The sequence below is a fragment of the Ochotona curzoniae genome, unplaced genomic scaffold, assembly GCF_017591425.1.
Source record: "Ochotona curzoniae isolate NIBS_2020 unplaced genomic scaffold, NIBS_Ocur_1.0 contig_2723, whole genome shotgun sequence".
Classification (NCBI taxonomy): domain Eukaryota; kingdom Metazoa; phylum Chordata; class Mammalia; order Lagomorpha; family Ochotonidae; genus Ochotona; species Ochotona curzoniae.
Window position 1 is genome coordinate 16334917 of NW_024465573.1, and position 16937 is coordinate 16351853.

General features: G+C 37.8%; 1 protein-coding gene across 1 annotated transcript in view; it reads left to right on the forward strand.

Moving 5' to 3' along the window:
• The window catches only part of DDX10 (DEAD-box helicase 10), a 192767-nt gene extending 177246 nt beyond the window's left edge, over positions 1-15521 (forward strand). Inside the window, exon 18 of the mRNA XM_040976900.1 lies at positions 14896-15521. Coding sequence (XP_040832834.1) covers positions 14896-15070 — 175 coding nt within the window. The 3' untranslated portion in view covers positions 15071-15521. The remainder of the gene's footprint in view (positions 1-14895) is intronic.
• The last annotated feature ends 1416 nt before the right edge of the window (positions 15522-16937 follow it).

A 16937-nucleotide genomic window follows, 5' to 3' on the forward strand; every position in this document is an offset into this window, starting at 1 on the left:
CAGGGGCTTCCTATCACACAGAAAAAAAAAGTTGAGTTTGCATTCCTGTCTACCATGGAAGGCTCTAAGTTTGTGTGCTATTGATGACAATAAGTGTAGAAGGCAGGGATTGCTCTGATGTTCTTTGATTTCTTTTCTGCCTTTCATCTCTTTTATATGGACCCCAACTGAGTTTTACTCTGACCTTCTCTTTATGTTTCTCCCTTGGGGCTGTGGAAATGATACAGGTGGAATGGATCATGCCAGATTTGTTATTGTTGATAAAATAGAGGCAAGAATTTTTAAAATGTTGGAAGAGTGAGACGGAAGCTCTCTCTGTCTGTTGCATTATGCTGTTCATTGCTGTGCTGAAAACTGAACAAAATCAGGTGTTATTACATCTAGTAAGTTTTTATATACCTTTTGTGCTTTTCAGGGAGAAAAGACTTCAAATATTGTAATTGCTCTATGGTTCATACATGACTTTTCATTTCTAACAGTCCATATAGTATAGTTATGTTGTGTCACCATAAAAATGTTCTTTATAACTTCTGTGTGTGGTACCAGGAACTCCAGAATATAAGCCTTCCAAGCTGATTCAGTCACATTCTGTTTATTTGGGGGTTGATGTATCTCTTATTGTCCTAGTTCTTCCATTCAGTGAATGGACAGAAGATGAACAAATAGTAAACAAGGCAAACACACTTGCTGCTTTCACAGAGCTCTTTGTTCAGTGGAGATTAGAAATGGTAAAGCATGCAGTTGTAAGCAGTGAGAGGAATTATTGGTGTGGTTTGCGAGTGGACGAAACAGTAAGGAAAGCATCATTAGGTAGTGATTGTGGTGAGCACCTTACTTTGCGTGGTAGACCAGGAAGTGAAGGCAGTGATGTCTAAGCTAAATCTGAAGTGTGTTAAGATTTATCCAAGTAGAGGAAAAGGTAAATTAACATTCTCATAAGTGTGTGGTCATTGAGGTAAGTAGTTGGTCTCTTTAAGTAAAATCCAGTGAAAGTGCTCTTTCAATAAAATTATTCCTTTTAGCTATGTTGTAAGCTGAGAGATTTGTCTGTGAACATCAAATATAAAATCAGTTTTATATATATGATAGTTCTGATCATATTGATTTACGACCATCTGCATGCGAATTGATAATGATACGAAAATTCGCAAGTATTGAAGACAAAAAGATGACTGGATGTTCCAGATACTCATTTGCTAGTGAAGTATAGTTTACTGCTTATAATCTTAATTGTGTTTAAACTAAAATAAAGAGAGGAAAATATAGTCATTAGACTGTTACTGTTTTATATTAATATTCACAGACTGGTCTTTAAAACTAATTTCTTTATAAAGAATTACATGGTGTGATAGTAGATTTATACATGGTGTGATAGTTGGTAGATTTTTCTGGGCAGCTTAAGACCATTTGCAGCTATAATTTGTACTTAGTCTTACTGTAGTTCAGACATGATAACTGCTATTTGTGGTCAAGCTTTTCCAAAGAAAACTGTTTAGTATCTTAAGATGATTATCTGTTAATTTCCCTCATTGCTAATTTCGATTGAGGCTTGGGTAGCATTACATTTACGTAAATTTTAGTGGACTTTATGATCCTAAATAAATGATATGATTCTTCTTTAAATAAGTGTTGTTATACTCAGTTCAGATGGTTGTGTTTGAAAAGAAATAAAGAAATAACAATAATTTTTAAAAAGAAACAGGGATAGGCCATGTTGATTAAGTTATATTGACCTACAATTTATTGTTGAGCAAGTTTCAGCTGCGAAATTTTCATCACCAGCACCCACCAATATCCTGGGTTTTATGTTTTGTATTATCTATACAGAGTACTGTATATAGTGTTCTGCTTTATAGCAATCTTCTGAATTAACTCACAGTTAAAAGAAAAGTTAAAAAAAAAAAAGAAAAGAAATACTGTTGCCTGTGTTTGGCGCTGTGTGTTCATGAGTTTAGTCGTGGGTACCAGGTAGAGAGGGAAATCTACTTGCTTGACGATACTAGCTTTATTGTCCATGTTTCTTTTTAACTTCTGGAGATTTATTCCTCATTGCATTGAACCTGGTAATTTTCAGGAGGAAGTTGCAGTCATCAGTTTTATCTACTGAAAACTTGAAAGAAAAGTAGAAACTTCCAAGTCAGATTGCTGAGGTAGGGATGGGAAAAGCCAGTATTTGTATTTATTTATTTATTTATTTGCTTCAACTGTCACTAAATTGTCGATTCATAGTGAAGAAAGGAAGTGTGTTATTTTCTTACGTAAAGAGAGGTTCAGACAGGGAAGATGCAATGTGAGACATTCGGGGTTGGGAAACCCTGTTGATATTCCTTACCATCTGCTTCCATCCTGCACATTCCATTTTAAATTTTATTCACCCATTGTAGGACTATGAATTTACCATGTTTTAGAAATGCCAGGAGCATGAATAGCTTGAAATGTCATGATGCCAAGATACCACCTTGCCAATAGTATCTCTTGGCTGCTGCCCTGACTGTGGTGTGTGGCTGCAATGGAAAGGCTGTCCTTTTTTTGCATTTCACGTTGCTGCATGCAGTCTGAATTCATGCCATCTTTTTTTAGTTTACATATGTCTCCTTATAGAATTTTATGTTGTTCCCATGCTTAGATTTTTGGTTCTCAGCGTTAGGTTTTATTTTGTTTTTGCTGGTATAAGTTAGTCTTCAATGGACAGTTTTGCTGAAGATAGGATTTTCTATTTTGAAGTCATCTGAAGAGCTAATAAAGCCTAAAATCCTATAGAATTTAATTTTGCCAGATTGCAGGAACATTGGGGATATGCTTGGGTAAGTAACAATTCTGAATATTGAAAAATAATCAGTGAAAGTAGTTTGAGAGAAGGTGATGTGTTTCCGGGGAGCACAAAATGTTCTACATGCAGATTAGTAGTGAGAAAAATATCTAGCATAAACTCACTTCATATGATGATTAAAAATCTTTAATGTGGGAGAAGGAGGAAAATTATATTACCTGCATTGCTGTGGAGCCAGATTCTTATTCTGGACCTCCGTGGATGACCTTTGAGTGGAATCTTGACTATTTTGAAATTGCATGCAAAACAATGGTGTGGTTGTACATGCAGCATAGATACTCCTGTGCATTTATGTGGAAAGGGGTGGGGTGGTGACTTTTTATCAGATTCTCATGTTACTTTCTGTAATAAACAACAACAACAAAAATGATTCTGAGGCCAAACCTTATTGTCAGTCTGAAGTGACATGAGCACATATAAAAAAACTTGTATGAGTGATAATGATGTGACGTGCAGTCTCCTGCCTTCTGTACCCTGCTCAAAACCTACAACCTTTTTTGGTTATTAGAATTCTAAGAGGACGTTTTTACCTCTCCTTAGTGATTTCAGAACAAGGTTTTGCTTAGATAAATTGTTTCTGTAAGTTTTTTGGAATTGAGGAGCTGGAAGAGAAACACAGAAAACGGTATATCTTTACTTCCAGTCTATGTGTGATAACCTTCCCTGACTGAAAGAAGCTGAGCAGCTTTTATGGAATACACTGCAGTGATTAATCTTCATTGGAGCTGTTGCTTTGGCCTTGCAAATTAAAATTTATAAGGCGAAAAAGATCTGTGGCACAATATATTTGAATACCAAACGTCAGTACTGGGGGATAGGTATAATGATGGCTGAGAATTTCAAAATGATACCAACTCATTTATTACTACCTTTCAGTTATTCAGGAGAGTCCAGCCTACATTGGTTAATAGGACTGGATGACAGGAATGTTTTATGCAAAAACAGGCTCAGATCAGCCATGTGCATGCTGGATGTTCATTCTGTCTTTCCACAGCCAATTTAGCAGCATGTCCTAGAAGGACATTCCAGGGTTTCTGTGTAAGGGCATAATCACTGTTCTCCATCAGAACCCACATTCGTGCAGCTAGATCAGTTTGCAGTTTCACCCTAATTCTTTTCCTGTGCATTCTAGAAGGAAAAGAAATGCTTTCTCAAGAAGTTAAGAAGCTGCACAGTGCAGCAAAGTGAGTGCACTTTTCTCAAGTAGCCCCTTGTCCTGTTTTTTTGGGAAGTGATTTTGAGCCTGTGTTTTGTCATTTCAAACATAGATCACACATTCTTAATTGTACATTGTTAAGTGCACCCACTATGGAAGTTAAGAGCTCTAACAGGAGACATGGTGATACTTCTAGCTGAACAGTTCCACAGTCAGAGTTACAGAATCCCCCATGATTTCAGTTGCTGGTTTATAACTTAAGTATCTGAACTTCTTGTTCTAGTATCCTTATAAGTTTAGCACTCCCACCAATGTGTTGTATTTCTATAAAGCATTACATGTGGCAGGAGAGAAGTTGTCAGATCTTTCCTCTGGATCTTTTTCTTTATCATGTGCCAATTTCAGTCAGTTCACAGAAACCTGGGAATATTTTACACAACTAGGTATAGTGGTTCTTAATGCTGCCCAGGAAATACAGTTTCCAGTTTCTGTTGTGTTTTTATTAGAATTAATTCACATATTGTTCAGAGTATACTGTTCCTGCTTATGGTAGGTACCTCTGATTATTTTCATTTACTTTTTTTAAAAACATTTATTTATTTTTATTGGAAAGACAGATTTACAGAGAGAAGGAGAGACAGAAAAGTCTTCCATCCACAGGTTGACTCCCCAAATGGTCCTAGCAGCCAAAGCTGAGCTGATCTGAAGCCAGAATCCTCTTCTGGGTCTCCAATGCCATGGACTTGGGCCATCCTCCATTGCTTTCCCAGGCGACAAGCAGGGAGCTGGATGGGAAGCGGAGTAGCCAGAACATGAACCAGTGCCCACATCGGATCCTGGCGCTTAATGGGGAGGATTAGCCAATCAAACCATCGCTCCGGACATGATTTTTTTTTCTTGTACTTTATTACTCACCCACTTCTTCCTACTCCAGAAAGTGTATTGGCTAAAGTTTTCTCAAAGCTAGAGTGGAAATAAAAAGGCAAGTGTATTAAGACTTGGGAGTTCTTGCATGCTGAAAGTTGTATTAATGAGTTAGTCTTTCCTTTTGCCTTTCTCCCTTAACTCCTAAGAATTTAAACCATGTTTGATCCTGGCGGGGTGAACTCAGAAGCATCCATTTTCTAAAAATAACTTGTTTTGGCAGGTGTGAGGTAAGAATTACATGAGGTTCTAGGGAAGAGGAAACCAGATGCTTTGCCCACATGCATCACTGCATACAGCTTTGGAATTTTGATCTTGGTGCTATATATCCTAAGGGCTTTGGTCAATAGTGACATGTGCATGTGTTACGTAGTATGCAGAATAGTTCAATGCCCTGGAAACCTTGCCATCTCTCTCTCAACTCTGGGCAGTGGATGAGCTGTTTTGGCTTTCTAAAATGATTGCATATAGCCTTTACAGAGTGGCTTGTTTCACCTAGCATTGTGTTGTCACAATTCCTGCATATCCTTCATGGGTTGACAGCTCTTTTTAACAAGCCACTAAATAGGGCCCAGCTCAGTAGCCTAGTGGCCTAAGTCTTGAACTTGCATGCAGCATAATCCCGTATGGGCGCCTGTTCTAATCCTGGCGGCCCTGCTTCCCATCCAGCTCTCTGCTTGTGGCCTGGGAAAGCAGTCGAGGTTGGCCCAAACCTTGGGACCCTGCACCCACACAGGAGAACCAGAAGCTCCTGGCTTCTGGCTTTGGATCAGTTCAGTTCTTGTGATTCTGACTCCTTGAGTCAGTGGACAGGAAATCTTCCTCTCTGTGTTTCCTGCTCTCTGTATTTATGACTTTCCAATAAAAATACAATTCAAAATAAAATCACTAAATAATACTCTATTGTATAAATATGCCACAATTTGTCCATTCATTTCTTGAAGGATATCTTGATGGCTTCTATGTTTTGGTAATTATGAATAAGGCTGGTATAAATATTCTTGTGTAAATTTTTGTTGCAATAAATTTTCATCTCCCTTGCATAAATATCCAGGGGATGTGATTGCTGAATTGTGTGGTAAGAGTACTCCTAGAATCTCTTGCCAAGAATATGTTATTTTATAACCCTGCAGGTGTTCAATGAAAGAACTTTTGTTATCTGTAACCCCACTAGCATCTCATGTTGTCAGTGCTTTGGATGTTAGCTGTTTTATATGTATTTTTGTAGTTTAAAGAAAAGTCTTTTTAATGTTTAATGTTTTAAAATGTAAAAAAAAAAAGAGCATGACGGTAGTGTGGTTTGTTTATCAGGTTTTGCTTAAATTCTTTTCCACTGAATATGAAATTCTAGCTTGTGATGACCCTTCCATAGAAACAGAGCTCTCTTTTGAGGGACAGTCTTCCCACTCTTTCAAAGTTAAGGTTTCTTGTTGGCGGCATGGCTAGTAATAGTATATAATGGTATACCTCATTAAATGCAAAGCATCAAAGGCTTTCTTTCTTCCTGAGGGTGTTGACCCACCAGAGACCTAGGAACTCTCTCCCCTCCTATAATTCTGCCCTCGTTTATCACACCATTGTTTTGACATGCCCAAATTCAGAAAGTCCACTATTCCAGTTCTCCAGAGATTCTCTCCATTTGTGATTTCAAACTGTAGTTTTGGTGCTCAACAACCGAACATTGAGTTGTGATGGTTAGTATTTATAGTTCTGTTCCACTATTCATTTAGTAGCCTAACATGTTAAAATGATTTTAGGTAACGGATTAGCTCTATTTTGTTTGTGCAACTTAGTTTAAAAAAATGATATGTAGGAGCTTAACATTACACTTAGAAAAATAGAAAAGCCTATATAAATCTTGAGATCTTTCCATTATGGAAAATTGGAGAAATGATTAATTAATGTTTGTAAAACCTTTACTGTGCATGCATCACAGTCTTTATGGGTGGTAGATATTCAGTGCATTCTACAGATTGAATCACTGACATTCCATAGGTGAATATGCCAGAACATTTCCATGAACTTCATTTGTTTTTCCAGTTTAGGGCTGTTGCTAGGATTTCTTCAATTCAATTCTGACTCCAAAAGGGGGAAGAAAAGAGTATGTCCTTACAGTGTTCGGCAGGGCCCCCATGACTAACTCTTAGTGACTCTCTGAGAGGCTCATAGAAATACTCACACAGAGACGCTGTCTCTTGCAATGTGATCCTGTATGCCACCTTGGGGCCGGGCCGCTAGTCAGAACACTATCACAGAGCCCGAGTCACATGACCCTTCCCTGTAAACCTCTGAAACAGTGGACCAAAATAAACCTGTTTCCTTTATAAAAAGTTCAGTTGCCTTGGTTGTTTTGTCGGTTATGACAAAAAGCTGACTAATGCAAAAGGTGGGAGATATTCACCAAACTGACTCAGTAGGATTTTTGCTAAAACTGGACCAAGTGGGTGGAGCCCTTTTGGAAAGGGAATTAAAAAGGGCCTGACGCAAATTTTGTTCAAGATAGTGTCTTTGTCAACACTTTAACATCTTTAAAAAAAATAGAAAGAAAAATAAAATTGAGGAAAAAATATTAAGATTTGAATGTGGTTAAACATTTTCAAAAGAATAATTTTTATTGCAGAGAATTAAAAATGCTTTTTTTTAAAAAAAGTTAATTTTTTAAAAAATTAAGTTATATTCAATATATAATGTTCAAAGTATTGCATTAGTCTTCATTCTGAGCCTGAGGTTATAGGATAGTTTTTTTTAAAAGTATTGTTTTTCTCCTGTTATTGATGTTATGATTTTCACCATTTGCTTATCTCCTGAGTTTCTTTGGAATTAATGATAAATGATTTGGGAAAAAATGCAGCATAAATTTGAAAATCCATTCATTTGATAGCTTAAAAGGAATCACTTGTGTACAGAAAAACAAATGTAATGTTAGTTATAACATAGGATTTGCTAGTTAGGTAATTAACAGAATAGAAACTCAGTTCAGCGGTTTTATTCATTTAAAGATTCTTTAGAAGGGAACTGTGGCTGCATGTAAGCAAAGTTTCTGACTTCAGAGACCATGAAGTCTAATGGTGAAGGCCAGTAAATTAATAGTTGATTGTGCCAGAAGGTTTCAGATAGTTTAATGAAGCATAGTCCTAGGAGATACCTGAGAACATTTAAACTAGACTGGGATTAACAGGGATAGCTTTCCAGATGTGAATCAGCTGAAGTAAGTATGAGATTAAAAAAATAAAGACGGTTGCAGCAGCACTAGTGAAGACATAATCAATTAAATTAATCGTGGGAGGAGGAAGGTGACTTAAGGATGACTTCTGGGTTAGAAGAAGGGAGACCTGAGAGAAAGAACTGATTTAGGGAAAACATGGTAGTAGTTAGGAGCATATTTAATTTGATTTGCAAATACAGGATATCTTGGAACTGGTAGCATGTGCTGATCTGCTGGTAGGAGAAAACTCTAGAGAGAACTTCATGCTTAAGTTTAAGTCACTGGCATTATGGAACCCTAAATTACATAAAATTTAAATGATTGCCAATTACAGCTCATTCAGAATCTACAGAAGTAATGGTAAAAGTTTAACTGTCTTTAGACCGGCATTAGCTCAGCAAAATGTAAATGTGTGATTATATGTATATTTGTATAATTTGACCTTTATGTAATTTTGAAAACGAGTGAAGCCAAATATTGGAACATGAAGGTTCTGTGATGTTTGGAACAGAGCCAGACAGGCCCTCCATGCTGAGTGCCTGGGTGTGCTTAAAAACTGACAGTTTGGTAAGGACAAGGAACGAGATCTGTAGAGTCCCTGGACAACCATATGAGGTGCAGGCCAGAGGGGAGGCATAGACCCACATAGGGTGGCATCTTAGGAAGATGGAAATATTGGAAATGGATTCTGAAAGAGACTTCACATAGTTGGAAATAAAAGTGCCAAATGTTCACAAAATAAACTGAGACTATATGGTGATTACGTTCAGCAAATAAAAAGTAACCGCAAAACACAGGGTGTGTTACAAAGGTATAATGCAAAATATGCTATATAAGATAGCTTGTATCAGACTGTGAGATTCCTTAGACATTAAACTGAATAGTCTTGCTGGACAGTTGCCCAAGTGTTTATGAAGAATGAAAAGAGCCAAGTTATGCTTTCCAAAGATAACTACTCATGCTGATGGGGAAAAGATTTGTTTCACAGGGTACATAAGACATATTTTGTAAATGACATTTCAGCAAGAACCTTCATTTCAGACGAGTCCATAGCTTTATGTTTTGCTTTTTGGAGACAGAGTAGGCATGGAAACTGTTATTGTGGGACTTCCTCGGAAGCCTGCTTTGTGAAACTGAAAAGTTAAAGCACCAAGAACTCTCACAAATTTCTTCATATGGTCCATGGAGCACTGTTCGAATCTGGAACAAATGACTTCTGGCCTTTATAAAAAAAAGTTAAGGAAGAGAAATTATTTGCAGTCCATACAAACCTCTGAAGTGTCAAGCATTTAGAAAGCTGCAATTGTAGCCCCAAAGAAATCCTTCTACCTAGTTTGTGATACATAATAGTAAATTTGTTTTGAAACAATGAAAATAATCATGACCATTTGCATATATTTTGACCCAAGAAGACTCATCCTCCGCCATATGTCTGTGGACTCAGAAGCTGGAGTTACATCATCAACAAAAGCAAAGTTCGTGTGGCATACTTGCTTTATGTTCTTCAGAGCTTTTTGGAATTACCAAAAAAAAAAAAAATTCGACATTACACCAAGATACCCAGAATTTGAAATTTATTTTTTATTGTAAAGAGTAAAACAGGATGATTAGAGAAATATCAGAAGACATTTACTCCAGCAAAAAGAAAGTTTTAAGTCTTTTACATCTTTTTCTATATAAACATTCATATATGACTTTTTGGAAAATACAGTTGCATCCTCATTTTGTATGTTTCTAGCTGTGGTGTCCATAAAGATTCCTGCAACATTGTTTTTAATAGCTGCATGGTGTCTTATTTATAATTTTATAATTTAATATTTCACATCTTTGTGAAATTAAAAATAGCTTAGCCTTAGATATCCTTGTTGGTTTGTACCCTATCCCTAATATTATTTCCTTGAAATAAATTCTCAGAAGACAAATGCTAGACATGCACACTTAAAGACTTGTGAAAGGTATGTCCAAATTACCTTCCTAAACAGATATGTTAATTTACTTTCCTACTGAGGAGTTTACATTTTAGTTGGGAGCAGAGGAGCCAGATACAGGTAAGGATAAGCTCTATGACATGGTAGGCTAATCTTCCCCCCCATATGGGTGCCAGTTTGTATCCCAGCTGCTCTACTTCCAATCCAGCTCCTGGCTAATATGTTTGGGAAAGCAACAGAATATGGCCCAAATGTTTGAACCTTGCACCCACATGGAAATCTTGGATGAAGTTCCAGGTTCCTGGCTTCAAAGTAAAACAGTGGATGGATAGTCTGTCTCCCTGTGTTGCCTCTTTCTGTAACTTTGCTTTTCAAATCAAAGAGATCTTAAAAAAATGTGTATGGATGAAATTTTAATGGGGAGATTATTGAGTACCTCTCAGGGAGATGAGGAGTTGAAGCTAGGACTGAAAAGGGCAAGGGAGGTGTGCCACTGATAGGGGAATGCAAGTGCTTAAGAAGTGTCCGCAGATCCCTGGAGTAAACACTGTGCTTCAGTGCAGGATCAAGAGGAAAGCTGATGAGTGTGCCCACTCCAAGATTTTGCCCTGTCTTATGAACTTATCTCAGAGGTTACTCCTACTCAGGCAAATTGGGTAATTATAAGCACCTGAAAAAATTTAAAATGTTAAAATCAGAAAATAAGACTTGAAAAATCAAAGCAGCTTATGGGAGAACTTGGACATTTGAATGGCTAGAGAATTTAAAAAGTGAACAAGCTACAGTCCATTTAAAAATCATTGTAATGCATTTATTTGTTTTAAAATTGAATTTGCATTGCAATAGTATCTTTTTTGCCTTAATTATTAATTGTGAATTAATAACCCTCAGATGTTTGTTTTGGGAGAAAAGTTTTTGTGGAACCATTTTGTGCAAAATTTGAAAATCTTCAAGGCAGAATTTTCCCATTATCAGTTAACATTCATACTTCTTGATGAAATCTCTTTGTACCTATTTGTGTGATCAGTTTTTTTAAATGATCAGCCATTACGAATTAAATTTCTTTATGATTTGAGTTGTTGAAAGATTAGTACCTGTGAATTCTTTGTCCTGTTTTAGAGCAGTGGTTTTTAAGATGTGCTGTATCAATTAACACGTTGTACTTCAAATGCTGTACATTAAGAGTAATGGTAACCCTTTGTGACACTTGTTTCATGCTTTGAAGACTGTGGAATGAGTCACCCTGTAAGAGCCACAGACACATTGATAATGAAGGTAGAACACAGACCTCCTAGACTCCACCCTGTTTTGTTAGATTGCAGGCCATCTACATAACTTTGGTAGGTTACACTTATTTCATCAAGTTAACTCATACTTGCTACTCATGTTTCCAGTCTCAACTGGGTTCAGCTCACTCACCAGTCAGCTTGCACCAATGCTGTACTGCAATGGTACCTAGCAGTATTATTGAATGAGAGATTCAAGAATGCCTCTCAGAAGCTGCAGTAAACGATTTGAGAACCAAGAGGACAGAATTAGCTATCATACACAGAATTGTATTAATCATTAATGATGAAGTCTCAGTCCTTACTTGGGTCTTGTAAACCGTTGGGGTCAGATCCTATCTCCCTAGTTCACTAGGAGAGAAATACAATGAGGCTTCTAGTACAACAGAATTTGGAAAACGGATTTTCTGAAGATTCTAGATACAACCATACTTTGCCTTCTACTACCTATTTTCTAGATTAATCACATTATCCCACTTTTCAGTAAATTATCCATTATGGAACTATTATATTGTTTAACAATTAATTGGTTACAGATTACTACTTGTAATAAAAAGTACTTGTTACAAAATACCATGAAAGGAATGCCTTTCTAGAATTTGGACTGATTCACAAAGCAGCAAAGTTGCTAATTGTGAAAATATTTGGGTTCTATTAATTTTATATCTTCTTTTATTCTGAGCCACCTAATTGCTACAGAGATTATAATGTGCAGGAACACATTAACAAAGGATGCATTAGTAAAGGCTACTAATTAGGCTGTTTCTGATGAGTTGCTCTGAGATGTGCTTGAGTCACAGGCAGGGAAAAATCTGTATCTTGTACCTTTTGAATGTTGGCACTCCAGCTCAGTGGAATTAGCACAGGACTGGCCACAGGCATAACCAGATGTGGACTTAATCCATGTGCCTTTCAAGCCCCTTTCATTAAGGATTATTCAGTTCTTTGCTGATTGAATTTCCGTTGTAAGGAACTCTTTCATGCTCATCTTCCCAGAAGCCCTTTTGAAATGCATTTATTTGTGAGTTGAAATAACCTCGTGATGCTGTCTAGTTTGTCTTTCCTTCAGTAGTAAAAGAGAATGTCTGAGTCAGTGAAGGGTACTTCTGGGAGGTAAATGGGAGAATTCTTTACATTTTCTCTTCAAGCTGGTCTCCACTAGCTCTGCTGATTAGATGCATTCACTCTCATAGCTAGGCTGCTTCTGAAACAATAAGAAGGTCCTTTGTAACTTGAACAGTTCTCCTGAAATACATTATTTGTTTGGAATGATTGTGTAGCATTTCTGTGACCTTTCGTTGGTGTTGCTGATTACTGTATGAGGGTGCTTAAAAAAAGTTTGTGGCAAAGTAGAATTAAAAAGTTTATAGGGTCTGGACTCTCTGCCATTGTTCATGCCTGCAATGAAGGACATAGGACAGTTTATGAAGAACTATATTATACTGATTATATAGGGGAAATTAGGGAGAGTGCTTGGGAGAAGGTAAGGGAAATTCCATGACCTATGGAACTCTATCATAAAATGATAATAATTTTAAAAAGAAGTAAAAATAAAATAAAATTAAAAAATTTATTTTGGTACAAAAATATTTTTAAATTCATGCATAATTTTTTTTCATAATATATGCTTTCTATGGTTAGGCTAAAGGCCACCTGTATACATGGATTTATAGAAAGTTTTACACTGAAATAAACTTTTAGGTATCTTATCCTCAATCTTTATGAACTATCTCCAGTCAGTGGTTGAATCTGTTTAAAAGGAAGTGATTTATAGGTAGAAAGTAAACTAGCATGTTGGTTACTACTGTCATATATATAAGTTTTCTTAAAAGGTTTATATGTCTCTTTTGAAAATCAAAATTACAGAAACAGGGAAAGATGGAAAGAGATCCTCCATTCACTGGTCCACTCCACAGATGGTCTCAGTACCCAGCAGAGTGCTAGGCCTGAGCGAACATCCTGGAGCTTCTGCCACTTTTCCCATTTGGGTGTCAGGGCCCCAAACACCTGGGGCATGTTCTGCTGCTTTTCCCAACCGTTAACAGAGAGCTCTATTGAAGTGAAACAGCATAGACCCGAAACAATGCCCTTATGGCATGGCAGCATCTCACCATGCCAGAGCTCCAGCTCACAGTAATCACAAGTATGAAATCACTAACTTTAAGAAGAAAAATTGGGAAATAGTAAAATTGGCAAAGGTCTGACTATTAATGCCAAATCAGTTGTCCTTGCACAGCCAATTATTTCTGTTAGTCATCCAATTGCTGAATAAAGTTGGCAAACTCCATGTGCTTTTTGATAGGCTCCCTTTGGATCTGGATTCGCAGCTGGTCAGATCTTGGTTTCAGCCCCATTTGTGTTATCTGGATCCAGACCTAAGCCAATACCCAGAACCATACCCATGGTGTTTTAGTGAAGATAAATTATGTCACCGATGTTGAAGTTCCTGTTGCAGTGCCAGACTCTCAGTGAGCTTTAGCATGAATACTACTACTGAAGCTGTTAGATAAATGTTTGTGTTTTAATGTTGTGTCTAATCACTGGATCATGTTTCAACATGGGCATCATCTGAAAATGCTTTTAAGGAAATACTTTATTTTTCTTCTACTTTTAGTGTGTTGAGTGATCTCTTCTATTTTCTGGAATTAGCTTTTTATGGTTTGTGTAATAGATGTCTGTAGAATGCTGCAATAATGTTTGCTTTGAGACTGGTTGATATGTTTGTCTGCTTGAGATAAATTTTAAACAGAGGAAATTTGTTGTGTCCAGTAGTTTGTGATTAACCATATCAGGTTTAATTTTACCTGTATTTCACAATTTTTAACATTTATTTATTTAAAAGGCAGAGTTATAGAGAGGGAAAGTTGGGGATCGGGGGAAGAGACACAGAATTTTCCATCCACTGCTTAACTCCCCAAATGGCCATAACAGCCAGGGCTAGACCAGGCTGAAACTAGGAGTCAGGAGTTTTCATCTGAGTCTCCCGTATGCCGCAGGGTCCCAAACCTTTGGGCCCTGTACTGCTGCTTCTCCAGGCATGTCAGCAGGAGCTGAATCAGAAATGGAATAGTCAAGACTTAAACCAGTTCTCATATACTAGCATTGCAGGCAGTAACTTAACCTTCCACGCCACAATGCCAGCCCCAATCTATTACAACTTAATGCAACAGCTACTAGAATCAGTACCTATTAGTCCACTGACAGCTACCTAGCAGACAATCTCACTTTAAATGGAATGGTTCTATGTTACAGGATAAATATAGACCAGGGCCAGAGATACCTCTGGGGGTTCTTAGTGGCTTCAGAGTCCTAGAATTCTTGTGAGGACTGGAAGACATGTTGTATACATGGTTCCTCACACATCTCTGCTGCACAGCAGGCCCTCTCTCCTTACCCACTGGTGAGAAAGCTTATATGGATGACCTGATGATGATGTATTTTTCCCCCTTAATAATAATACCATCACTGTACCAACTATGTCTAGTAGTTTTGTCCTATTTTAAATGCTTAATTTCTTACTAATGAGTTTGTGTATATAAGTAAATCATTGGATTTGTTCCCACTAGTGATACCAAGAAGAAGCAGGGAATGAAGAAAAGGAGCAGCGAAGTGGAAGATGATGGACCAGCAAGTCGTGGGAGGAAGAAGGCCAAGTGGGAAACCCTGGAGCCTCTGGATACAGGCCTGTCTTTAGCAGAGGATGAAGAACTGGTGTTGCATCTGCTGAAAAGTCAAAACTAGCAACTTCCTGCACTTGACATCTCCTTGAAATCTGGTGTTCTTTTTGCGGACAGGAAAAACAGTTGACTTTTGGGCACTTAGCTCTGGTGTGTCCCGTTTGTAAAGGGCACATTTTCCAGGAAGAAGCAGCTATATAGCCAAGTCCTTCTCACAGACCATGCTTCTTGCCACACTTCATGCCACAATGAATCCCAGTGTCTAGTGTGTGCTGCATTAGGCTCAGTCCACTGGCTTGCTCATGTCAAGGGAAGGACTCCCTTTGTTCAGCTTGCAAGTACTGAAGCCCTTGTCCTACTGGTAGAAATTGGATTTTGCATCTACATTACTATTAAACAAAATCATACATAATTTTGTTTTATTTAATGTTCCCAAAGAGATACTATGATGGACCAGCCCTGAGAAAGCAGGTGTATCTTTGAATTGAGATAATCAATAATAAACATATTTTCTATTGAAGATTGTATTAATGTGTTTGTTGTTGTGTCTTGTAATACTAGAACACCTCAAAGGAATGTGCCTGAGACGAAAGCTTTTCGTGTTTTTTAAGTTAGCTTTTTCACAGATAGTATTATTTACAATATTTGGAAATTTGCTAGCAGTCACTCATAAACTCTGTGGATCTCCTTAATCTGAAGACGTTGGTATATACTGTGGAGTATGGAGGAGCCTGTGTGTGTTATGCAAGTATCTTGTGTGGCAGCATACAGGATAGATCCACACAGACTCAGCTCCTAATAATGAATGGAAAGACAAAACCAAGCTTCTGGGGCTGGTCTTGTGGCACAGCGGTTTAAACTCCCACTTGCCAAGCTTGAATCTTCTATCAGAGTACCATTTGAGTCCTAACTGCTCTGCTTTGTGTCCAGCTCCTTGCTCATGAGACAGGGAATGAGGGACCCGAGTACTTGGGCCTTTGCCACTCACATGGGAGACCTGGAGGAAGTTCCTGGCTCCTGGCTTCAGCCTGTCATGGCCCTGCCTGTTGTGACCATTTGGTGAGTGAATCAGCAGTTGCGCAATCTCTCTCTCTCTTTCTCTGTTTCTCTCTCTCTCTTTCTCACTTTCAAATAAATAGCAAATCTGTAATCAGTAATAACAAAGCCTCTTTTTTGTTACAATTAACCTTCAGATTCTTTAAAAGGAGAGAATATGGTGGAGAAATCAAAACTTCACTGTGATTTCATTATGGGTTTTGTTGTAGCGCTCTCACTATTTTAATCTTCTCCTACGTCTCTATGCCATGCACAAAAGTCGGCAAACCAGTCAGGGCTCCCAGAGAGAAGCCTGTTAGCATTACATCTGGTATCTCGAACACTAACAGCTTCGGCTACTGCAGTTTCCTCTTGTGTAGTCACCATCTCATGAGCAACAGCAATGTCATTCTGCCATCAAAATGAGAAATTTGGCAACTCCTACAGCTTTCCCTCTTCCTGCTCTTAACTGAACTAGTTCTACTGATACCTCTTCTGTAGTGACTTATCCATTGTTCTCAGCCTCTGCTGTGATTCAGTCTGTTCTTCCTAAGTTTGGCCTGACTGGGGCAGGCTTTCCTAACTTGTTGCTGTGCTTCTGCTCCCATGTTGCTCCCACCAATCCCGTGATGATCAGATTGCTCTTCTCAGCTCATAGGTCCTTAGTTTTTCCCCCATAATTCCTTAGTATACCATATGTCACATACTTGCTGATAAACCTGTTGCTGCTGATACGTGATGCATTTCTTGAGAGGAAAGGGATATGTTTCATCCATTCTGCAGATCCTCAGAACTAAATACAGTACTTGTTGTATAATTGGCTTAGTGAATTAATGTGTGGACATAAATAAACCCAGACAACTCTTCAAGGTCTGTTGTAGCCCATTGCGCTCTCA